This window comes from Sander lucioperca, chromosome 22, assembly GCF_008315115.2.
Source record: "Sander lucioperca isolate FBNREF2018 chromosome 22, SLUC_FBN_1.2, whole genome shotgun sequence".
In the NCBI taxonomy this organism is placed as follows: Eukaryota; Metazoa; Chordata; class Actinopteri; order Perciformes; family Percidae; genus Sander; species Sander lucioperca.
Window position 1 is genome coordinate 24,921,620 of NC_050194.1, and position 24,845 is coordinate 24,946,464.

Consider the following 24,845-nt stretch of genomic DNA (forward strand, 5'->3'; position numbering starts at 1 on the left):
GCGACAGTAAGTCTCGTGGTTATGACACAATCGTTAGCCTATTTTTACAAAAACGTCTGCTACGGAGCCATAACGTGAGGTACAAGGTAATGGAGCCTTTTATACATTGTCGTGTTTCTTTAGAAATAAACAATTGACAAATAAGAGTCTTTAGATGTAAAGTTATCGCCAAAATGAATGGCAGTCAATGGGATGCTAACGGCGGGTGATTGCTTGTTAGCATAAAAATGGCTCCATGGGAGGTACGCTTTGTGGAGGCTGGTTTACCCCCTTGAGTTTAGGTTGCTTTCACACCTGCCTCATTTGGTCAGTTTAAAATGAACACTGGAGCGTTTGGTCGGCTAGTCTGGTTGGTTTGTGGCGGTGTGAAAGCTCATTCCAACTCTGGTGCGGATCAAACAAACCAACTCTGGTCCGCTTAAAAACTGGGGTCTCGGTTCCCTTCCAAGTGATCTAGAGTTCGGTTCACTCGATCAACACAAGAAGTGAACCAAAAACAGAGCATTTACTAGCCGGCAATTTCAACCTTGCACACAATTTACAGACTTGTACGTGATTTAAGGGATGCTAACTTTCAGATCCATAAGCTGTTCTGAGCACACGTCGCTGGTCGTCTGTGTGACATCATCATCTCTCTCTCCTTCACTCGCTGTCTGTCAGCTGCTCATTGTTCGCCTTCTTCTAACATACCAGAAACACTAAAGCAGAACCAGAAAACCCAAGATTTTATAAATGCGGTGTTGCTCCATTGTATCTAAGAGCAGAAGTCGGTGAGTTTCGGATATTCTGTCCAATAAATGGTCGACCACTTCGATCGTGTGACGCGACAGTGAAGTACAGTGCAGAAGCAAACCGGACCCAATTAAAAATGCAACAACGTTGCAACTTCAACCCCCCCCCCGAATCACACCCAGTCCACCGAACTATAGGTGTGAAAGCGCCCGTATTTAACGCGAGTGCACCTCTGTGTTCTCACCGTCAAACTGATACTGGATGATGTTGTTGAAGACCTCCAGCAGGAAGAAGACCAGGTGGTGGTTCTGGGGGGAGGACAAGAGGAACCAGGGGGTGGAGAAGGCCTCCAGGAGGTGGAGCAGCTTGTTGGCCGCCACCATGGACAGACTCTTCAGGTAAGGTGAAACTGTGGAGGGCAGAAACAGAGGATTTAAAAAGGTCCCATATCACGCATGGGAAATCACGAGATGCCCATGTCTTTTTTTTTTTTTTTTTTTTATTATATAGCAGGTTGAGGTCAACAACACTTACTACTAAAATATGTTATAGCTTGAATACTCTAAACGGCTGGGGAGGGACGCTGAAATCCTTTGATTTTATTTCTACTGTTTAGCGTGATTAATGGTTCTGCGGAGGCTCCACTCAGAGCTTTCGGCGTAGCCTACGTAACTTTATACCTGTGCATTGGTGTGTGCGTCGAGCTCTTTGAGAGAATAGCAGGGCCAGCATGTGTGTGTGTGTGTGTGTGTGTGTATGTGTATGTGTGTGTGTATGTGTGTGGTAGAGCGAGTGAGAGTGTGACTGGCGATTAGCTTCAGAGCGACTAGCGACTCCAGAGTCACAGTGAGAGAAACAAAGTGTCTCCCCTGTTCTTTCTGACCACGGTGGGAAATCTGCAGCAGGAAACGTTAACCCCTGTCCTTGATTTCATGTTGTTTATGGAGAAGGAGAACAAGGAAATGAGTCGGGGGAAATGCAACGCTACCAAGCCACGGCCAAGAGACGTGCGTCGCTGCCATAGTTACATTTCCCGACAGTTGCTAGTCAGGCCACGGCGTTGGGTCTGTCTCTCCACGTACCTACGTACGTAGCCACGGCGTAGATTTAATGCAGAAGCATAAATCAAGCTTTATCCTCACTTGTTATAGATTAATGTGTATTGCATTTTATCTATTTAACCAGTGCTTATACAGATGGACTAAATGTCTTGGGAGTAAGTACGGTTAGGGTAGTTAGGGTTTCTTCTTTTTGTAAGTTGTAAATAATATCGTATGAACATGTTTCCTTTGTTATCCAACAATACGATAGTATTTATAAGGTGTATTATTTGCGAATGTCCATGCCGTACCATCTCTTACTATTCAAATAAAAATTTGGAAAAGTGAGATTTACGTGTTTTATTTTATTTTATTATTATAAAGCGGGTCAAGGTGCTATAAAAAATACTGTTCTCTTCCACAGAGAAATGCACACACAATGCTGAATAATGTAGCTGTTGAACAAGTAGAGGAAACAAAGCTTCTTGGTGTTTTCTTAGATTGTAAACTGTTGTGGACAAGACATATAGATTATCTTGTTGCAAAGATGGGGAGGAATATTTCTGTTATAAAAAGATGCTCGGCTTTTTTAACACCACACCTAACAAGTTCTGCACACTCTAGTTATATCACATCTTGACTATTGCCCAATGATATGGTCAAGTGCTGCAAAGAAAGATCTAGGAAAACTGCAGCTGGTTCAGAACAGAGCAGCTCGTCTTGCCCTTCAATGTCCACTTAGGTCTAATGTAAACAACATGCATGTTAAACTCTCCTGGTTGAAAGTTGCGGAGAGACTTTCAGCATCACTCCTGGCTTTTGTCAGAAACATGAATGAATTAAAAATTCCTAATTGTTTGTATAGTCAACTTACATTTAGTTCTAACACACATAAATACTCCACTAGAGGTCTTTTTAAAGTTCCTAGAGCCCGAACACAATCAATGCAACGTACAGTATTGTATCGAGGGATGGTTGCTTGGAACTCACTTCCAGCAGAGATCGCCAAAGCGCCTAATATATCAAGTTTTAAAAAACAAGTAAAGGATCATCTGAGTGCCCTAAGACTGTAACCATATTTTTGTACTTAGTTTATGTATAGGAATATTGATATGTAAACAAAGATGTTGTAAGATTTAATTTTTACTATGCTCTGTGTTTATGTATTTAATGTGATATCATATATTATTATCAGCATACATGGAAAGGAATATGTATATCTGCAAGGAAAAGAATACTAGCTATACTGCTCTTATTTTTTATATTCTGACTGTTTTGTCTGAAAATGTTTTATTTTTTTGTAGTTTTGTTAGTTTTGTCTGAAAATGTAGTTTTATGTTCTGTGTGGACCCCGCTACAGTGGCGTTACATCATACGTCATTCCCCAGCTGCAATGGCGGTGCAGAGACTCTGAGAGCAGAGTTGCCGAAGACCCGAAAATGCTAACTATCAGAACGGGCTTTATTCGGGAGCGGGGCTTAAAGAGACAGACGCTAAGACGAGCGTTTCAGACAGAGGGTGAATACAGGCATATTCAGACAGACAGTATGAGAAAAATAATATGCTTTTTGAACATTAAAGCATGTTAACATGTTCTAGTATAGAAACCCAAAATACAAGTATGAACCTGAATGAATGAGCATGACGTGGGACCTTTTTATAGTACTCTGCAGTTCTCTTATCAGCCACTGGGGAGCGACATATCATCTGTTCTACTTACTGTTGACTATTATTGTGAGCAGGCAGTCAAACAGAGGCTGCAGGCGCTGGTGTCCACTGGTCATGATCTTGTGGAAGATCTAAATGTGAAAAAGTGAGGAGAATATTTAGAGTGACGCTCTGCTGTTACATATTCATTCACAGCATATCAGAGAATACAACTAGAGCTGCAAAGATTAATCGATTGATCAATTAGTTTAGTCAACTATTTAATTAATAGCCCACTATATTGATAACCAACTGATCGGAGTCACAAATTTCTCTGATTCCAGCTTGTTAAATGTGAATATTGTTCTAGTTTCTTCTCTCCTCTGTGACAGTAACCTGAATATCTTTGAGTTGAGGACAAAACAAGACATTTGAGGACGTCATCTCGGGCTTTGGGAAACGCCGATCGACATTTTTCATCATTTTCTGACATTTTAGAGACCAAACAACTACTCCTTTAACGGAGGAAATACTCAACAGATTAATCGACAATGAAAATATTCGTTAGTTGCTGCCCTACGTACAACAGAGGGAAGGTATTGGCTGGAAATATCTAAACGACATCAGAATCTTTAGGAAAGAAAACTAAATATTCTTTAACACAAGGTGTCTTCTAACCACAATGAGCAGGTCAGCGTGGGTTCCTGTGAAGACAGGAATGTCCATCGGGACGCGGAGAGTGTACGGCTTGTTCAGACGGACACCAAAGTTCCTCTCTCCACTCAGCAGCAGGAGGATGAACACGCCGATGTGCATGAGGCCCACGCGAGCTGCAGGCGCACACAAACAAGGAGGTTTTTTTTTTTTTTTAATAACAATCCATGCAAATTAATGCTCATATTAACATGCATGCACACTGTGGAAGAAAATGATGAGGAGGAGGGAGGGGCGAGCTAGCTTCGTTTTGTTTGAAAATACTTTGAACATCAACAAGAAGTGACATCACCCAACATCGCTTAGAGCACTTTTAAGTTCCTAAAAATTGGACCTGATCAACAAACTTTGAGTGTCTCCTGTAGGCCTGTAACAATTATTACATAATTGCCTAATTGCCAATTTTCTTTTTACATAATCACGGTTCAACTGCAACTAACTGCTAACCTTAGCTATTAGCTAAGGTCTTAAGAGGTAGGACTGTTGATGGTAATTGTTGATTTTGTTTAGATATGCCACATTGTAATTATATACAGCGACTTGCATAAGTTTACACACCCATGCTAAAGTTAACTAAAAAGAGGAATAAAAAAACATCTTTTGGAAATTGATCTTAATGCCTTAATTAAAAAAAATCCAACCTTTAAGGACACCAATTTTCTTTCTGTAAATAAATAAATGTTCTTCCTTAAAATACACACAGGTGTATTATGCACACCCCTATGTTAAATTCCCATAGAGGCAGGCAGATTTTTATTTTGAAAGGCCAGTTATTTCATGGATCCAGGATACTATGCATCCTGATAAAGTTCCCTTGGCCTAATAGCCCCACATCATCACATCCCCTTCACCATACCTAGAGATTGGCATGGGGTACTTTCCATAAAATCATCTCTCAATGCAGATCAAACCAGCTATTAGGCTAACTGAAATTAAACCATGCCAATCTCTAGGTATGGTGAAGGGTATGCGATGATCAAGATTCCTGTGAGCTTCTGTCTCCACTGCGCTGTGAATAAAACTCATCTGAACCAGCCACTTGAGTTGGACTTGAGAGAGCTTCTTCTTCCCCAACACACAGCGTTATAATCTGCGTGACTCACACTGATCTGCTCTGGCTTCGTTCAGGCTGAAGAGGATGGGAACCAGCATGTCCAACACGTCGCTGCTCTTCAGCACGAAGAACAGGAACTTCTGAAAACACACAAACACAACTGAGCTTTAACTCTTCTGTACCAGTTTTTGTTTGAGTTTTCAGACATAGTACATGTGACGTTTGAAGTCCAGTGGCTTTACTTCGTTGTCGTAAATGTGCTTGTTTCTACGCGTCCATATACCTGTCTTTATGCTATCTGTTGATGTATTTTTCCGTGTATACTGCCATGTGCATGAAACCGACTGTGAAAACTAAATTCCCCCACGGGACAATAAATAAATAACTATCCGTCTATCGTCACAGTTAATCGGGCTCCGCACCTTGTTGAAGTCACAGAACTTCCAGAAGAGGATCAGCAGCTCCTGGTGGAACTGGATCTTCTTGTTGGAGTGAGGCAGGTAGGTTTGGACCAGAGGGTTGTTCATCAGCCGAGACAGACCTTTCAGGATGAAGCTCAAGTCCTGATAAACAAAGACAGGGTTTTCTATACCACTATAAGGCTTTGGTGCAGCACCCAAGACGTTTTGGGAACCACCAAAGCCGAATGAATGTAAAATCAATGAGAGCATCAAAACTAACTCTTAACTAAGTGACTTTTCTTAGATCTAATGATTGGAGTTGGACTTCTTTAGCAAGTTTTGTCTTCAAGCTTTTGGAGTGTTATTGATTGTAATTATCTGCTCTAGCTTTTTCAACGTTTCAGACACAGACATGGTAATAATAATGGTCTAAAATGATATGAAATTGCATATTTATTTTATTTAAAAACGTAAAATTTTCTTGAGGAAAAATAAAAAAGTGCCCCTAAGAATTCCACAAACCTCAGGAAAACACTGAAAGAGAACACACTTTAAAGGAGAAATCCGGCGCAAAATGAACCTAGGGGTTAATAACACATGTGTACCGAGTCGACCGTTCTCTGGGATCTGTTTTCATGCTAATCGAATGTGACCAGTTTTAGCCCAAACCGCTAATTAGCTTATAACACTAGTCATCGGGAAAGCAGTCACGACCAGTTGAATGACGAACGGCGTGCAACCATTAACCAGTAACATAGCTCAAGCACGGCGTTCGTCGTTCGACTGGTCGTGACTGCTTTCCCAAGATGGCGCCTGCATGTATACGTGAACGGTCCTTATAAACTATCTTTTTAATGAACTGTCTGTACACTTACAAAGTTCTCAATGCCTCGGTTTACATGTAGGGACCCTCATTATGCTACCGTGGAAGTGTGGTGCTATTTTGAGCCTTGTTAGTGGTATAAAATAGCGATTTCTTTTTACTTTACCAGTGCCCCGACGACTAGCGTTATACGCTAATGAGCGGTTTGCACTAAAACTAGTCACATTCAATTAGCATGAAAACATATCCCAGAGAACGGTCGACTCGGTACACGTGTTATTGGCTGGATTTCTCCTTTAAACATCCTACAGTTAGGTCTGTGCAATTAATCAAATTTTGATCGCAATTTTGATTTCGGCTCCTAACGATCGCAAAAACAATATAATCAAGAAAAGCAATTATTTTGCACATGACGTTTTGCGAGTTAACTCTTATTTTGTCTTGTGTTCTGAAGGGGAATTCAAAAAGTTAAAATGGGAAAAGTATGAAGGTACATTTCACAGTTCAAGGTGTTTTCACTATTTAGTTGTTGAACTGTTTCCCGGTTTTTTAAGTTCAATAAATGCAACATCTTTACAGAAGTCAACGAGTAATCGTGTTAAATAACCGTGAGTGGTTAGCTTTGGCGTTTCACCTCTTCTCTGTGTATCCTGGAGAGATAATTCACAAAGAGGTTATCAGGTCCAACTGGCTGCAAAAAAAAAAACAAAAACAAAAGATGATTGTAAAATTCTGAATCAGTGTCAGTGATTGTATTATAATAAAAAATAAACCAAACTCCCTCTGACCTCCTGCTGGTCCCCGTCAGAGGGGGGTGTGGTGGTGTCCAGGGCCTGGAGGGCGGCGCTGGCGGCCGAGCCGGCCTCATGCTCCAGGGTGACGATAAGGATCTGAAGCGCCTGCTCCACCAGCTGCTCCCGGTAGTCCGAGAACAGCAGGTGGTTGTACGGGATGCCGTACCCGACCGGGTCGTACGCACACACCACGTTGAGCAGGGAGGTGAACAGAGGCAGGGCGTGTCTGGGGGGAACAGTGGAAGCAGCGAGGCCAGTCAGCGCCGTCTATCTGCTTCAAGCTGTCAAGAGTTTTCCTCTCGTTTGTTCTTGCACTTTTGCGTCACCTCAGTGTGCTCTACATCAGATTTCCCTCTGGTCTTTAGGCTATTTGCCTCTGTAGACTTTCCATTTTTCTCTAGACCAGACATTCTTAAAGCTTTAGTGCATAACTATTTGATATTAATGAACGTCCATTACATTCAAGCCATTGCCAAATGAGTTGCTACAAAGCCAATTAAGACAACAATTAAGATCAGCTCCACACAACTCTCTCTGGATTTCTCAGTATGACTATGTTCAGAAGATTGTGGCGTCTGGTGACTTTCCCGCGCAGAAACTAGAGTGAAGATAATGACCTCTTCTGAAGAGTCCATCATGTTTTTTTTTTCCTCCGTGTCCTCCTTGGCTACTAGTAACTGCGTGGGGGGAGGGGGGTTGGTGCGCGATCACGGAAGGCTTGTATCATGTGGACGCGCTTTGGAGTTTGGTGGCTAAAAAGTGTTGGGTTGGGAATCACCAGAGGCCTCACGATATGATATAATAACACGATACTTATGTCACGATACTAATATTCTGCAATATATTGCAATGCATTACCTTTTTTTCCTACTTCAAATTTTTCCCAATTTCAAATGATGTCCCCAAAAGGAAACTTTGTCAGCATCGGTTTTATCTACAAGATAAACATCTGTTTGTTCATCTCACTTCAATTTTATTGCTGCAAAATGAGATTGTCAAGCAGACAAACTGACCAACACATATATAATAATAGCTCGATACTCTGCGTCTGTGTATCGATACAGTATTGCCACGGAAAATATCACGATACTATGCTGCATCGATTTCCCCCCCCCACCCCTTAAAAATTGACAACCCACCACAACAGAGGGGCGACAGTAGATAAGATGCACAACCAAAGAAAGTGACTCATTCTCAAGATCAGTGCTGGTGTCTTCTTGGTAGAAAGCAGACCCACATATAAACAGCAGAAGAGTTAATGACTCTGGAATGTGCTCAGAGGAGAGGGGCTCTTCAGAGGGGGTTCTACGTTCCACAGTGTACGTTAATGCATAGCAGAGGGTGATGCACATTCAAGGGCGCAATTTCCAGTGGGGACTTTTTACAATCCTTTATTAAAATCGCCCTGTTTTTTTTTTTTTTTTTTTTTTTAACTGTTTTAGGTTGATTTTCTTATTAAAATACCTCTGAAAATTGTCCTTAGGGCACTTTCACACCCGAGCAGTTTGGTCCGTTTTTAACCGAACCCTGGAGAGTTTGTTCTGATAGTCCGGTTGGTTTGGGGCGGTGTGAAAGCACATTCGAACCCTTTACGGACCAAACAACCGAACTCTGCTCCGCTTGAAAACGGGGGTCTCGGTTCGCTTCCGAAATGCTGTAGAGCTCGGTTCACATTAGGTGAGAAATGCAATCTGACCCAAACATAGGAAGTGCACTTACTAGCCTGTACTAGAGCTGAAGATCTTTGCCCGAACCCGATGGGTTCGGTCTTAACTTCTATCATTTTACACGGTGATGCGTTTCGATTAGCGCGAAGATGGATGCTGAGGAGGTGAAACGGAGGCTGGCCTCTGGAGGACTTATTTTATTTCTTTGTTCCAACTTCCAAGTGGCCTATAGCCTCCGTTAGTCATGAATAAATAATGTTAAAACATGTAGAAATTACTTATTCTTGACAAAAGGCAAAACAGCTGTGTGCGTGCGCACATTTGAATAATGTCAGGCTGTAAACGGGTTCGGGCTTTTAAAAAGCTGTCAATCAAAATGTACTTGTTGGGCTCGGGACGAATTCTGTCGGGCTCTGGCCTTGTCGGGCCTAACTTTTAAAGCCCAATTACAGCTGAAGCCTGTACTGTATGCCCCTGTTGACGTGTGTGTGTGTGTGTGTGTGTGTGTTACCTGTTTTCTGTGGAGCAGAAGAAGGCGACCCAGGGATTGAGGTTCCTGCTGTCAGAGCACGGAGGAAGGTACATGGCCTCAGAGAGACAGGTGAGGAGCAGCTTCAGTAACTCACTCCTGGCCAAACAACAACACAGGACAGATCCACGTTAATATGAAAGTTACGAGAAATCACACACAGGTTTTATACCACAGCCCGGCCGATATGTTTCCAAGACACGTTCTGAATGGGACGTTATACAGTTGAGAAATTAACTTATTAGTGCTCTCTGGTGGACAAACTATGTCATACAGGAGTTATGCAGGAGTTTTTAGACCAAGGACCCATCAGCTTAAAAAGAGACCGAGCAGGGACCTCTTACTATATATTATGTATAAAATTGAGCTGTATATAAAACTGGGCCTACAATAACGTGTAGGGCAGCCTAGAGCCTTTAGATATATCCTTTTATGGCGCATACAATTCTAAGCTATTCAAAAAATTGTTGAGATATTCATATACATCATGTTCTAATGTTAAAATGTGGAACAGTGAATCCTTAAGCTTAACTGTATCTGTAGATGCTACCTTACCTATTGGCCAGTAAGCCTATCATCAATGTTGTGTAAATTAAAAAAAAGAAGATTTCTCTTTACAAATAATACGTTGGATTCATGTTCATGTATATTTTCAGACACCTCCCCCTTCCCCTGATTGGCTGCAGCCTCACCTGTTGATGTCGTGGGTGTAGTTGAGAGGAGGCGAATGAGCGAAGCCCACCCCGGCCTCCCAGATGTACTCGCAGCTGTCGATGGATCGAATGTCCTCGGCTGTGTCCTGCAACAATAACAATAACATGTACGTCATCTCGATGACTGACGGGTACACTTAAAAATGCCCAATGACCCACAACAACATACTTTCCATTATATTTTTGATATAATTTGAATGTCATCTGTGTTTTTTATTCTTCACATAGGCTAAATTTCCACTGTAAATTGGTGCATAAAAGTTTATCTGAATACAGGAAATGAAGTCATTGATGCTCAAAACTTCCCTGGGGGAAGACACCCAGACCCCCCACTATGATATGGCCCCCCAATCCCCCAAAGGCAGATTATGGCCAATATAGTAGTAGTAGTAGTAGTAGTAGTTTATTTTGAACATGTAAAAAAAATATAAAATAAAAAAATATATATACAGACATGCATACATATATAAAATTAAAATGACAGCTTAATAAGGTCATGTACTTCTCAGCATAATCTTCCAAAATTATTGTAAGTAATTCAAAGTAGAAATTCCCATGTTCAAAAAGGAGTAGGAAGAAGTTCATAACAAACTTTTCAGGTCCTACCCCCTTTCACTATTTGTATCCTTTAGTTAAATACAAAACTATTTGCTGCTTCTCTTATACATTAGACTACACCACTGGTTTGAATCAGGGGCGGAGCCAGACGTAAACATTCGTGGCTCAGCCCAAACCTAGAGGGGCATGCTCCATTTTAGGCAGCTATGTGCAGTAGTTTTTTAAGCCATTTGATAATAGAATGCCTAAAAGTCTGTACATCATTTGGGAAAAACATGATAGTTGCCAAGAAAAAGAATCATGCTGTGGAGCCGACATCCTGTTTTGTGTCTAATTAGTCCTTTGGCCAGACCAGATATCGGTACCATCTGGGCGGGTATTTTTTGGACATTATTTTCCCCTGTTAGCGCCTTTGCATAATTTCCAAAAACCACACAAACTGCCAATATCATATTAAAAGTGATGCAATCCCAAACCTTAGGCACCTAAAACACTTCTAAAAGTTGTGTGTTGTAATAAAAGCAATGTGTTTGAATCTGCATGCAAGTTTTGTTTTGTTTTTTTAGATGAAAAAAGTCTGTTAAAGTAGACCTAAGTGAATACTGGTAACGTGGGACACTACAGGTGAATGGGGAAAATATTTGAACTAATAGATATTATCATGAAAGTTTCAAAAAGACAATATTTTTTGTACTAAAAGTTTTCAGAAATTATGTTTAAATATGCAAATCATGAATTGTTCTCCAACTGTCTTTATCAATCTTAAACCAGAACTAGGGTTGCACGATATTGACAAAATGTGACATTGTGATATCAATTATGAATATTGCCATATCGATATTAATGTCAATACTTTTAAACATATCTAAAATTACAACGAGTTATAGGAAAATACATCACAATAGATTCATAACACATTAAACAAGGTTTATTTCAACTGCCAGTCCTATTGGACTGATCCAACATGAATGAATATATAATGACCATGTCTACAGAACAGGACATGTTCTACTGGTTGGACAGTATAAAATATATAAATAATGACCATGTCTACAGAACAGGACATGTTCTACTGGTTGGACAGTATAAATATATAAATAATGACCATGTCTACAGAACAGGACATGTTTTACTGGTTGGACATTAGAAAATAAATAAATAAAGAGAACAGGACACAACTTTTCTTTCTCTTCTCTGATTCGTTCCGTTTTGTTGTCTCTATCTATTTCTTCACTTACACTGTCACTCTGTTGAAATATGCACACACGTGGTACGCTCCATAGGGTTTGTCACGTAGTGGACCTGTGCGCTGACGTGCACTAACGTGTAAGTGGCACGGTAACTGGCCAATGAAACATGATCATTATAGCGTTTCAAGCTCTAAATCAAACACAACTAAGCCACGCAGCCAACAGACGGGACGCAGCGCTCCACAAAATAAACTAAATATTGCATACTTATTGCAACACTTTCGATATATTGCGATAACGATATTGAGTCGCTATATCTTGCACCCCTAACCAGAACACAACAAATGTTGAGGAATACTTACTTCTGCCACCTAAAACAAGAGGCCAACATTGTCTGATGTTACTATTTTTAAGTTACTTAACATAGGTAGGGTAGGAAAACAGCTTCATCACTCATCTTGAAACCTATTTTTAGTACTTTATTCTGTAGAGCACTCTTAAGTGACATTCATATTTCCCCACTGCTACATGTCACAGCTGAAGGTCTAAACAGAGCACCGGGACTGTGTTCACACCTACTTCATCAAGTGAGTAGTGTGACGCCTCAGCGCCGATAACTGCAGCGTCACGAGCAGATGGGCCTGGTGCTGCCATTGTTCTTCAGAAGTAAACTGACAGCAAAGGGTACAGCGCAGTGCCACACACAACGTTCACCGGGGTTTTAAATTATTTATTTTTTTACCAATAATTCACCTAAATATGTCCTGTTTATACAGTACCGGTGACGGCGATTACATCATATGTTTTCTGACAGAAAGCAGAAAATACATGTTGTTACAAATTAAATCAATGTCAGACTGATGGAAAAAAAAAAAATCAGTCTTTAGAAAAGTCTCATGATATATTGTCTCTAGAAGTGCATTATTTGTCTTTTGGTTTTTGTTAAAGGAGGAAAAGAAAATCTCAAAACTATCGAATCAAATGACTTAACTAGAATTGCAATAAAAATCGAATCGGCACCCGTGTATCGTGAAAGAATCAAAATCGTGTCAAAAGCATATCGGCCCAGCCCTAATGATTTATTGGTAATTTGGGTGAACTGACTCTTTAACACAGACACATTTTGATCAAATTTTTACCGGGAAGTGAAAGCTCTCATCTCAAATGTTTCTGTGTACATGCTTCACAGGTCACAGAAGTGTGGGAACAAACCGCCCGCCGCTGGTCATTTTACACACACACACACACACACACACACACGCTGAACATTTCCTCGGGCGCTGCTGTGAGGTGTTTTTATGAGTGCTCTGATCACGGAGGGGTTAGTGGGCATTCACACCAAGAAAAGTGATCAGGCAATTTTCCGAAGTGTGTTGCGGCAGGGGAGGGGCTATTTGTGTGACGTCCTGTTGTGTTCTTAAACTCCCCAATGAGTAGACTTCATATTTCACAGTTAACCGTTTTCCGTCAGATCGTTTATAGTTCTTGCCGTTTCCGACCGCACTTGAAGGCAGCTTCATTTCACAGGGGGAGAGAGAGGAAAAAAAAAAAAAAAAAAAAAGAGAGACGAGCGAGACATAGCGGGCTCTATTTTAACGATCTAAGCGCACGGCGTGAAGCGCCTGGCGCAGGTGTGTTTAGGGCGTGTCCAAATCCACTTTTGCTAGTTTGACGGCAGAAAAAAAGGGTCTGTGTGCCGGGCGCATGGTTCTAAAGGGTTGTACTTAGTGTCTTCATTAATCAGAGGGGTGTTTTGGGTGTAACATGCAATAAACCAATCAGAGATCATCTCCCATTCCCTTTAAAAGCCAGGCGCGTTTGGACCTTGGAGCATTGTTATTATGATGGAGGATTTACACCGTAATATTTTTATTTGTGATCTTTTGCATGTTTGTGTTCTGCTGCGCTTCCCTGTGAGTGTACAAACATACTGTGCACGCTGTGCACGAGCCTAGGAGCATTTTACTAATGCGCTGTTAAAATAACAATGAAACGCTGCGTTATTGACTTTAGACCAGGTTTTTGTTGGTCAATGGCGCGATCACTTTCCACTGCCTCAAGGTAGCAATACAATACAGTACAATATGGGTGCACAGATGGGCGCAGGTGCATTTGCTATTTAAACGACATGGGCACTGGACTAACTGGCAAAGACACTTGCGTCGGGCTTTGTGCTGTGCCGGGTGCAAGATAGGGCCCAGCGAGACATAGCGAGTGCTTTGTTGTTGCAGGAAACAGTCAGCTGTTACACAAACTCCCGGGCAGTTCAGTGCTTGTGTTTCGTTTTTTACCCTTGTAGTGTTTTAAAACGTACTTGTGGCAGCGATAGAGGCGGTGATGTTCCCTGTTTCCTGTACGGGATTCTGACACCGCCTCAAACCATAGCTCAAAACACCCCGACAAGTCTGATCTCCGGTAACATGATTGGCCACCGCAGCGTGACGTGGGGTTGCGTTTCTACAAAAGATGAGTCTGTCTCAACTTTTCACCGCAGGCCCGCTGCATTTTTTAGAGTGTCCCCCCTGCGGCAACCCCTGCCACAGCCTAAATGCACTACCCCCATTCAAAATGAATGGAAAGACCAGCGTTTTTACCGGACCGTCTGACGGCCCGATGCAGGCAGTGTGAGCGCAGCCTAATTAGGAGCTGCAGGGCAGCCATTTTTCTGTCACCTCCACATGCTCTCCAGCACCACAGGTGTTTGCTCAACACGATAAAGAAGCGTCCGCCCTGTTCTGTTCCTCTCAGCCCAGTTAACAAACACGGCCACTCCTCCGGCCCTCCGTGTCATGTGGAGTAACTCATTAACTCGAGCTACTGCCTGGGAAGGTTGTGTGAGGGAGATAACAGTGCTAACTGGTACCGCCCCGGGGCTAAACAACAGGGCTCTTGCACACAACTTGGCTCTTTTGTATTACTGACACTGTTGTAGCTTGAGGACTAAACTAAGTCAACACAGAGCTGAAGAAAGCTGTTTTTCTTCTGATGTGGAAACCCTCATTAAAGCATAAGTTCAAAACATCCTCGTCTCTTTGTTGGTTGCTGGTTGCTTGTTTCAGCCGGCCTCCTCACTCCCAGGGGGGGGGGGAGAATTGAAATTTTGAGCATATGAAACCCATTTCCTGCATTCTGGTGATTTCTTCTGCAACAACGTGTGCCTTTTCTGCATCAAGTTATGGTGCTAATGTATTTTTTTTTTATGTAAAGGTAATTTTTTTTATTAATTTTTTTAAGATAATTTTTTTGGCCATTTTTAGGCCTTTATTGACATGACAGCTGAAGACATTAAAGGGGAGAGAGAGGGGGGGAATGACATGCAGCAAAGGGCCGCAGGTCGGAGTCGAACCCAGGCCTGCTGCGTTGAGGAGTAAACCTCTATATATGGGCGCCCACTCTACAACTGAGCTATCTGGGCGCCCAATGTAAAGGTAATTATAAGGTATTATAAGGCGCCTATGTTCGGACTCGATTGAGATGTCAAAGAACAGTGGCAAAAAATGTGGCAGGTTTTCGCCAGCCAATGGCCCAATTCACCCACATTTGGCGCGTGGTCTGGTGTTCATTTCAGGCCCTGGATCTGATATGATTGCTTTATTGTATGGCCTGGCTCAGATTAAACCCTTTATAAAAACATGAACAAGTGCAGAGAGAACGAATGTCATAGAACTTATTATTTTTATTATCTAGTTTGACAGTCAGTTATGACCATACATAAACTACTTTAAAGGAGATCTTTTTTCAGAGCCCGAGGCGAAGCTTTGGTAAGTGCTCCTAAATTAGATTCTGAATATTGGCAGGTGTTTGCCTCCAGCTGCACTGTAAGATAATCGGTGTAATGGAGAGCAGTGGTGGACTCACGGGGCCGTTCTTCTTGTGGCTCTGAGCAGTGAAATCTGGACAGAAGAGCAGGTCAGCGATGGCCAGCAGCAGGGACTCAGCCAGCGGCCGCGCTTCATTATCCTCGCCATCTTCGTTTAAACGCTGGAGGATAGAGAGGTGAGTTAGGAGACGTCACATTTATTATCAGAGTTTCTGGAGGTTTCACCATGTCAAATCCAAGACTTTCTAAGACCATTATATATGAAATTTAAAAGGACAAATCCAGCGCAAAATGAACCTAGGGGTTAATAACACGTGTACCGAGTCGACCGTTCTCTGGGATATGTTTTCATGCTAATTGAATGTGACCAGTTTTAGCGCAAACCGCTAATTAGCGTATAACGCTAGTCGTCGGGCACGGGTAAAGTAAAAAAAAACAAAAAACACTATTTCTAACTAACGACGAACGCCGTGCAATGTGCATTCAGTTCAGCTCACATTGCACTGCGTTCGTCGTTCGACTGGTCGTGAGTTTTCCCAAGATGGCGTCCGCATGTATACGTGAACTGTACTGTCTCTCTAAACTATCATTTTAATAAACTGTCTGTACACTTACAAAGTTCTCAATGCTTCAGTTTACATGTAAGGACCCTCATTATGCTACCGTGGAAGTGTGGTGCTATTTTGAGCCTTGTTAGTGGTATAGAAATAGTGATATCTTTTTACTTTACAGTGCCCCAATTACTAGCATTATAAGCTAATTAGCGGTTTGCGCTAAAACTGGTCACATTCGATTAGCATGAAAACATATCCCAGAGAACGGTCGACTCGGTACACGTGTTATTAACCCCTAGGTTCATTTTGTGCTGGATTTGTCCTTTAAGACCTTTATCACAACATCAACTAAGCCCTAAATTTCAAGCAAAGTATATCGCTAAACTTGCACTTCCCCGTAGCTGAAGAACAAAATCCATTTTATGTTTGTGGTACAATCCGAAAGAGGCTTGCGCCAAAAACACGAAAGCTGATTGGCTGCAGTATAAGTTGCATGTTGGTCTCATTTGTAGTCGTAACAGCAAAATTATATTTGAACTAGTGAAAGAAAGAACTACAACACCACGGAATAAATTTAAAAAAAGAGCATTTAGAGGTATAACGTTACATGGACGTAGGAAAACAAAGACATGTTTAAAATTATTTAAGACCTAGAACACAATACTTGAGCGAATTTAAGACTTTTTAAGGCCTAACATTTAGATTTTTAAATTTTAGACTTTTTAAGACCCCGCGGAAACCCTGAAAATGGTTTTTGGACAAGGGTGTAGGTTTTTGTTTAAACATTGGGGGGGGGGGGGGGGGGACACATTATAACCAGGGGGTCTGGGGGTCCTCACCCATAAAATGTTGAGCAACCAACTCTTAATTTCCGGCATTTTGGTAAAGTTTGATGGAACAATTTGTGCGTTTTTCTGCATCAATTTATGTTCAAAAGTCTTTAACGTAAAGGAAATTATTATTATTAATTATTGTCCTGTATTGTTCACTTCATTGTTGATTGTATTGAACGTTATTTTTTACCTCTTTTGGGGTAGGCTTTCATATTTTCTGAGGTGGACAAATCTAGGGGGGGGGGGCATATCCCCTGCATCCCCCTGAAATCTACGCCCATGGTTTTGGATACACAATGTCGGACAAGAAGCCAATGTGCATTGTGTTTTTAGGTGGATTTAGTTCCGTTTAATCAACACGAGTGGTATCGGCGTTGGATTTCAGTAGATGTAACAGATGTTTTATGCAACGGCCATGAAGAGGATTGTAGTTCCAACTGTACATAAATCAAAATTAATGCTGCAAAGATTAATCGATTAGTGGTCAACCATTAAATGAATCGCCAACTATATGGTGATGATCGACTAATCCGTTCCAGCTTGTTAAATGTGAATATGTTCTAGTTTCTTCTCTCCTCTGGGACAGTAAACTGAATATCTTTGAGTTGGGGACAAAACAAGACATTTGAGGACGTCATCTTGGGTTTTTTGGGAAACACTGATCCACATTTTTCACAATTTTCTGACATTTTGTAGACCAAACAATTAATCAATCGATTAAGCAATCGACAGATGAATCGACGGCGAAAAGAATCGTTAGTTTGCAGCCCCGATCAAAATGTCCTGTTACACTTGTTTCTTTTCTTTAAATCAATCGCAGTATTTCCCTGCAGAACCACAAACTGGATTCATACAAACGAGCCATCAGTCTGTTCCAACGGCTGCAGCTCTCTGCGTTTGACTCCAGTCCCACACTTTAATTAAGGGACATTCAATCCCTCCTTAATTCAACCACTGGCCAGGAGGAGGGGGGGCGGGGGGGGATACAATATGGGCAGTGTTTGGACCGTGGGTCCCCTGCCGACCAGGTAACCAGAGAACCAGCAGCCGCCCGGAGGTAGAGTAGGGGGAGGAGGGTTTAGGAGAGGTTTCAGACAGTGACCTTCGACAGCAGCAACAGTCTCCTCTTACTGATCCTGCTCTGAGAATCCCCATCACTTCTAACCACTGTGGAGTATTATACGTGCTAATCTCAAATGCCTAAAGGCCTCTGATGTCTGGAGAGCCGAGAGGCTGCTGACAGATTAAACTCCGCCGAGAGGATTCCTCCGTCTGCTGTTTGTCGTCTCAGGCAGCAGAGCTGTTTACACCCGTCTCCCTCGGAGAATTAGTAGAGAGTTAGAGAATTCCTTTCTCTACCAATTGTAGTCTATATAAATAATTTTAACAAATCAACCAATGCACCGATGCAAAATAAAGCTTCCCCCCACTCAAATCACAAGTTTTGCTAAGTTTTTGGTTTTTATTTGTAAAGGTCTTGACATCTCCACTGCTGAGATTTCTGCAAATTAGTATTTTAAAAATAAGTTTTAAAAATGGGTTTTCTTGTAAAAGACGCAGACAGTTTCCTGTTGAGTGTTGCATGTCAGAAAGGTCAACTTTGGACAACGTCCTGAATGTCCTGATTCGTCCGAGTTCAGATGAGAAAACGGCTCAAGACGGTGAACATAAGAAACATTAAACTTGCTTAAACATCAACATGTTAGCATTGTCTTGTTGTGGTTAGCATGTTATAATCTCCAGACCTTTTTTTTATTTTTATTTTATACCTTTGGGGGTGTTTGTTGTGTGAACCGGTCCTGTACAAATGTAATTAATACTGGATTTTCTTTGCTTTCTTTGTTTAGCCACAGGCTACGTCAGCATATCCATGTCATTAGCCACTTTGTGTTCACATTAAAAACTTATCATAGCATCAGTAAATGACTTCCTGTCAGTCATTTAGATAATGAGACTAGAGAAGAAAGAGACAAGCTGCGGGTCTTGCAGTAAAGACAAGACACACAGACAGACACACACACACACACACAGAGACAAAGACACACACACACACACACAAACTTGTAGAAACAGGAAATGATTGCTTCCTCAATGCATTCCTTTGCTACTGCAGCCCACTCAGCAGCGTCGATGTGAAATCATTAATGAACACTGATCCACTGAAGCAGTTAACAACCTGACCACTTCCCACTCCTCATATCCTCCGAGCAGAGATATCCCGGAGGGTCAAACGGGAAACTAGAAGAGTGAAAGAATACGAGAGAGAGTTTCCGCTCCACTACTTCTTTCTGTAACAGATCTGGTGTGAGAGTCGTACCCCCGCTCTGCCGGCTCCGGGCACGGTGGACCAGAAGAAGCCTCTCCAGTCAGCGTCCTCGAAAATGTAGGGCAGGATGCGGGTGAGCAGGCGGGTGCAGTTCAGGACAATCTGACGCTGTCTCTCTGAGGGACAGCCGGAGTCTGCACCCTGGACCAGCCTCTCCACTGCCTGGGGGGGTGGGGGGGACACATGGAGAGGACATTAGGAGTGATGCTTTAAAGACAAGAGAGCAAATAGCCTATTACACTCCTTTTTAGCATCATATTTGTACTCTGGGGTCTACTAGAACAGGTTTACATGCTTATACCTCTTCCACATCACCTACCAGGGTTGGGCTAGGGTTGTCTGATCTGGGTTCAACCCTTCTTTTGGAAATTCAAACCAAGCCAGTATAAACGGGTACATCCCTGGTCATGACAATCCAGAGCTCACCTAGGTCAACCAGGGAGCAATGCATAACAATGACCTCAAGTTCTAGAAATGGGCGGGGCTTTTCACGTCATATTCAGTGAATAGCTAACATTTGTAATTTATTTATTTATTTAACCCTTGTGTTGTCTTCCCTTCAACCTTGAAAAAAACTTTTTTTTTCCCCCGACGTTTTTGACGCCATTTTCTCACAATTTGTTTTTGCTTTTTCCAGCGTTTTAAATTTTTACATTTTTCTTCAACACATTTTCAGCGCTTATTTCTACGTACCATATTTTCTGATTTAAAACTAAAATTTAAAACGGGTCAATGTGACCCGAAGTCAACACAAGCGACAGTGCACAAAAAAACTTTAACAGATGTCTTGTGCCAGGTTGTAGCAAATTGCTACTTTCCGCCCGTAGTCCCTGGGCAGGTGGATGGCGCATTAAAATACAGACAAAGTATTTACAGTAGGGATGTCCAGATCCGATCACGTGATCGGAAATCGGGCCCGATCACGTGGTTTCAGACTCGATCGGAATCGGACATTACCTCCCGATCAGGACTCGGATATATATGTATATATATTCTCATTATTTTTTAACACATCTATAGTTATGCGGTGGCACAGAGTTAGACCCTTTTGACTCCACACAGAAACAGCAACGCGTGCGGCATGACATCACTTTGTTGCAGAGACGCTATTGGTTAAATGCCGGCAAAGTAGAACACGGAAGCAGCTTGAAGCGGAAAGCGGGACTATGTCTGCGGTCTGGAGGTATTATAAAGTTGAATTATTATAGAAGTATCGGATCGGGACTCGATATCGGTAGATACTGAAAATCAAATGACTCGGAGGCAAAAAAACCTGATCGGGACATCCCTAATTTACAGTATACAATACAGATACATAAAGTCATAAAAATCTACAGACATTATTGTCCCCCTATCCCACAGAACTGCTCTGTCGCTACTTGAATCTGTCATTGTATAGAGAGATAAATAAGGCTTCCTTCGTGATTGTTTCACAGCGATTACGTTCTAAAGCACAAATAAATAACCATCAAACACTTCTCAGATGATTTTGTGCAGACTGATTTCTCCTCCTCTGCATATTTATTGCAGCAGCTGGACAAGGAAGTAGGTTACTCTAGTTACGATGTTTGACTATTTTAAGACAAGGGGAGAACATTTCTCTTTGTTTGATATCATTAAAAGTAAAGTTGGGCTTTGCTGTTGGCTTCACGACTGATTTTTTTTTTTTTTAAAGACGAAAAAGAGAGAGATTGCACTCCCCAGCAGCCGCACTGAAGGAGGGAGTAAGAGCGGCGGTGCCGTGAGAATTAAACGCAACTTAAGGCTGAGAAAAGATTGGAATAAAATCAACAAAAACCTCGCAAAGTGTAGAAAAAGAACAACAAAATGTTGAAATTTCGATCCAGAAAAACACAAAGTTGCACGGCCGACGGGAAGACAACACAAGGGTTAACAAAAGAAGCCAAAGATCTCAAATGCAGCACTTTGCCCAAATATACAAGTTTGACACTATCTGATCAGAGAATAGCGATGATCATGACGCTGACCTGACGTATGATACTCTCTAAAACATTCTAGCAGCTTCTTTATCACAACTGTAACATCGGTTTCAAAATCTCTTCTCTCTTCTGATTTGCAGCCAGGTCTACAAAAACTCAAATGACCTTTGGCCTTAGCAAACACTGACGTGTGTAAGGTTTAAACTTTAAAGTGTGGGAACAACAAACAGCAGCATTCCTCTGACTCCGACTGTATCCAGGATGGAGAACAGCTGCACTGAGACCACACACTTGACCCCTCGCTGCAAACAGTATATGTAGAATTTCTTTTTTGTCAACATTTGTGTTGCTTTTTTCGATGTACTTTAAAAAAAGTCATTTGACGTTTTTTCCCCTCACTTCCTTCAACGTTTTGTCTAAATTCTTTTCCAATTTTTGATGCTTTTTCCTGAGGTGTGTTGGTCATTTTCTTTTTTTTTTTTTTTCCATCTTTTACATTTCTTTACTCATTTGGAGCCCCAAATTTCCTGCATGTCTTCCCCCCATCTCTCTCCCCTTTCTCACCTAGCTGTCCTATCCATTAAAGGCGGAAAAGCCCAAAAAATCATCTTTAAAAAATATGTTGAAAAAAGTGACAAAAACGTTGGACAAAGCGCCAAAAAAAAATCATTTTCAATTTTGACCCAAAAGGACAAGTTTATGGTGGAAGGTAAGACAACGCAAGGATTAATATTTTCTGTTTATACGGTCCAATGACGGCGAATACTTCATGTCCGTTTCCAGCCAAACAGAGCGAAAGCAGAAAAAGCAGAAAATCCATGTTATGTTCTTCTTCAAAAATGAAATAAATGACTGACTGACATGTGATGTGCATTCTTCTTAGAAAACTATCAGTTTTTAGAAATGTCTCATGATATATTGTCTCTAGAAGTGGATTATTCAACTTTTGTTTTTGTTGAAGAAGGAAAAGAAAATCGCAATACTCAATACTATCGAATCGCATTAAATGAAAAAAGCCATACAAATTGAATCAGCGCCAATGTATCGTGAAAGAATCTAATCGACCCGTTGTCCCAGCCCTAAGACCTGTCCTCATAAAGGCAGGGTACCTTATAGCAGAGGGTTGCCAGGTTGGACGGAGACTCCTCTCTCACAGCTCGGATTTCTGCCGCCGGCACCAGAGCGAAAACGTCCTGGACTGTGGTGGAGGAGTCGGCCCAGAACTGATCCCAGAAGGCATCGTCTGTGGCTTCTACCGGCTGCAGGAGACACACACACACACACACACACACACACACACACACACACATAAAGACACAAACAGAGAGAGACACACAGAGAGACAGACAGACAGACACACACACACACACACACACACACACAGAGAGGGAGACACACAGAGAGACAGACACACACACACACAAACAGAGAGAGAGACACAGACACACACACAAACAGAGAGACACACACAGAGAGACACACACACACACAAACAGAGACAGACAAACAGAGAGAGACACACAGACACACACACACACACACACACACACACACACAGAGAGACACACAGAGAGAGAGACACACACACACACGCACACACACACACACACACACACAGACACAGAGAGAGAGACAGACACATATACACACACACACACACACACACACACACACACACACACACACACACACACACACACAATGACAGACTGGATGATCATCACCACAGCAGCCAGAGTTTTATAGATTCTCTGATGTCAGCTTGTTAAATATGAATATGTTCTAGTTTCTTCTCTCCTCTGGGACAGTAACCTGAATATCTTTGAGTTGAGGACAAAACAAGACATTTGAGGACGTCATCTTGGGCTTTGGGAAACACTGATCCACATTTTTTTTTTTTACCATTTTCTGACATTTTATAGACCAAACAACTAATCCATTAATCGAGGAAATAATTGACAGATTGTTAGACACTGAAAAGAATTGTCAGTTGCAGCCAGGGTCCAAAATTAGCACCATCTACCAGCCAAATGCTGGTAAAATATGCATATGGCTGGTAGATATGCTTCACTCAGCAGCCAAACGACCAATGGTAATCTATTGAGTGGCTGGTAACATTTCAACATTAGCCATTTGGCTGATGGACAAAAAAAAATTTTGAACACTGGATGCAGCCCTAAATCAATGTCTTAAAATGTCAAAAAATAAATAAATAAAGTGACATCTTTAAATGTCAAAGCCAATTAGATATTATTTGAAATTGCAGAATCATCTTAAATTAGACTAACCTACCAACAATGACACAGTTTAAAATTAGGATAAAGGACTATTTGAGTACTAAATGCACATGTGCTGTTACTGTGGTGATTATGTTGAGATGATGTTAAATTGCCAACTGTCTTTTTCTTGTTTTCTGTTGTTTGTTTTTCACTGTAATTTAATATGGAACTATTATACTGCTGTCTTGGCCAGGACTCCCTTGAAAAAGAGATTCTGAATCTCAATGGGATTATTTCCTGGTAAAACAAAGGTTAACAAAAAAATCAAAAATAAGTTTGCTAGCTTTGACTCAAACGATTAATCGATGATCAAGATATTAGAACTGGATAACAGCGACAGTAGATTTAAATGATCTAGTTAGTTCCGCCTTAAATGCACCTGCCAGGGGGAAAACACACGTCTGCTGCCTGCAGCCAAACTAATTAAGTTCAACATTTTTAGCTTATTCAAGGATCTTTTTACAAAACAAACAAGACATGTGAAGGACATATTATCCAAAAGGCCAAAACTGAGTGTTTCCAGTCTCAAAACAGCACAAATATTGAGGAAAAGTATCAATATTTCAAGAGACGCATGCGTATTTTGTGTGAAGATCTTCAAATATAAACTCATTAGTGTTTGCCTTGTTTTCCTCTCCATTTTGTGTCATCTGGGCAGCAGTTCAGGCTACCATCTGGCACTCCCAACTTTATCTCCACACGCTGAATTTATACCGCAAACCAAGCACAGCCGACGCGTTCTTTGCACGTTTCTGCGTTGTTGTTGTTGTTTTTTAAATGTTTTGTTGTAAAGAACCGACCTGTGTTTTGGTTGTGAGCTGAATCACCGCTTTCCTGAAGTGAAGTTTGGTGTCGGTGTTTCCCATGTCGTGTCACAACCCGCGTCCCGCTGCCTGTTAACACGGAGTCGCAGTAAAGGAGGATAATCTCTCTCATCCACCGCTGACAGCCGCTCTGGGCTCCTGCTGCGTTCGGGCGCTGCTCGGAAACTACAACCTCAAGAGTATGTCTGTCAAATATGTTTTTTTTTTTTTTTTTTTTTGCGTGTAACTGAGGTAAGTCTTACTTTATAATAAAATCAAATCAAATTGACGCTGCTTTGTGATGCACGTGTGAAACAAAGAGGAGACAATTGTAAACACTGGTTGTGTTAAATGATAATTTAACACATCCCATCCTAATTAAAAAAAACAAAACATTATTTTTTTTTTTTTAAATTCAAATTGGAAAT

At 41.5% G+C, this 24,845-nt stretch overlaps 1 protein-coding gene across 3 annotated transcripts in view; it reads right to left on the reverse strand.

Moving 5' to 3' along the window:
* hid1b (HID1 domain containing b) overlaps nucleotides 1-24,601 on the reverse strand; it is a 31,385-nt gene extending 6,784 nt beyond the window's left edge. For all 3 annotated transcript variants that reach the window (XR_004107671.2, XM_031315197.2, XM_031315195.2), the window contains exons 1-13: nucleotides 24,415-24,601; nucleotides 22,445-22,594; nucleotides 19,387-19,557; nucleotides 15,721-15,843; nucleotides 10,094-10,200; nucleotides 9,384-9,500; nucleotides 7,200-7,431; nucleotides 7,046-7,102; nucleotides 5,610-5,750; nucleotides 5,237-5,327; nucleotides 4,098-4,249; nucleotides 3,493-3,571; nucleotides 977-1,141 (exon numbers count right to left, since the gene is read on the reverse strand). Coding sequence is in view for 2 of the 3 variants with exons in the window: in XM_031315197.2 (XP_031171057.1) it covers nucleotides 977-1,141; nucleotides 3,493-3,571; nucleotides 4,098-4,249; nucleotides 5,237-5,327; nucleotides 5,610-5,750; nucleotides 7,046-7,102; nucleotides 7,200-7,431; nucleotides 9,384-9,500; nucleotides 10,094-10,200; nucleotides 15,721-15,843; nucleotides 19,387-19,557; nucleotides 22,445-22,594; nucleotides 24,415-24,480 (1,651 nt within the window). In the remaining variant the exon portion in view is untranslated. The remainder of the gene's footprint in view (nucleotides 1-976; nucleotides 1,142-3,492; nucleotides 3,572-4,097; nucleotides 4,250-5,236; nucleotides 5,328-5,609; nucleotides 5,751-7,045; nucleotides 7,103-7,199; nucleotides 7,432-9,383; nucleotides 9,501-10,093; nucleotides 10,201-15,720; nucleotides 15,844-19,386; nucleotides 19,558-22,444; nucleotides 22,595-24,414) is intronic.
* Nucleotides 24,602-24,845: the final 244 nt, after the last annotated feature.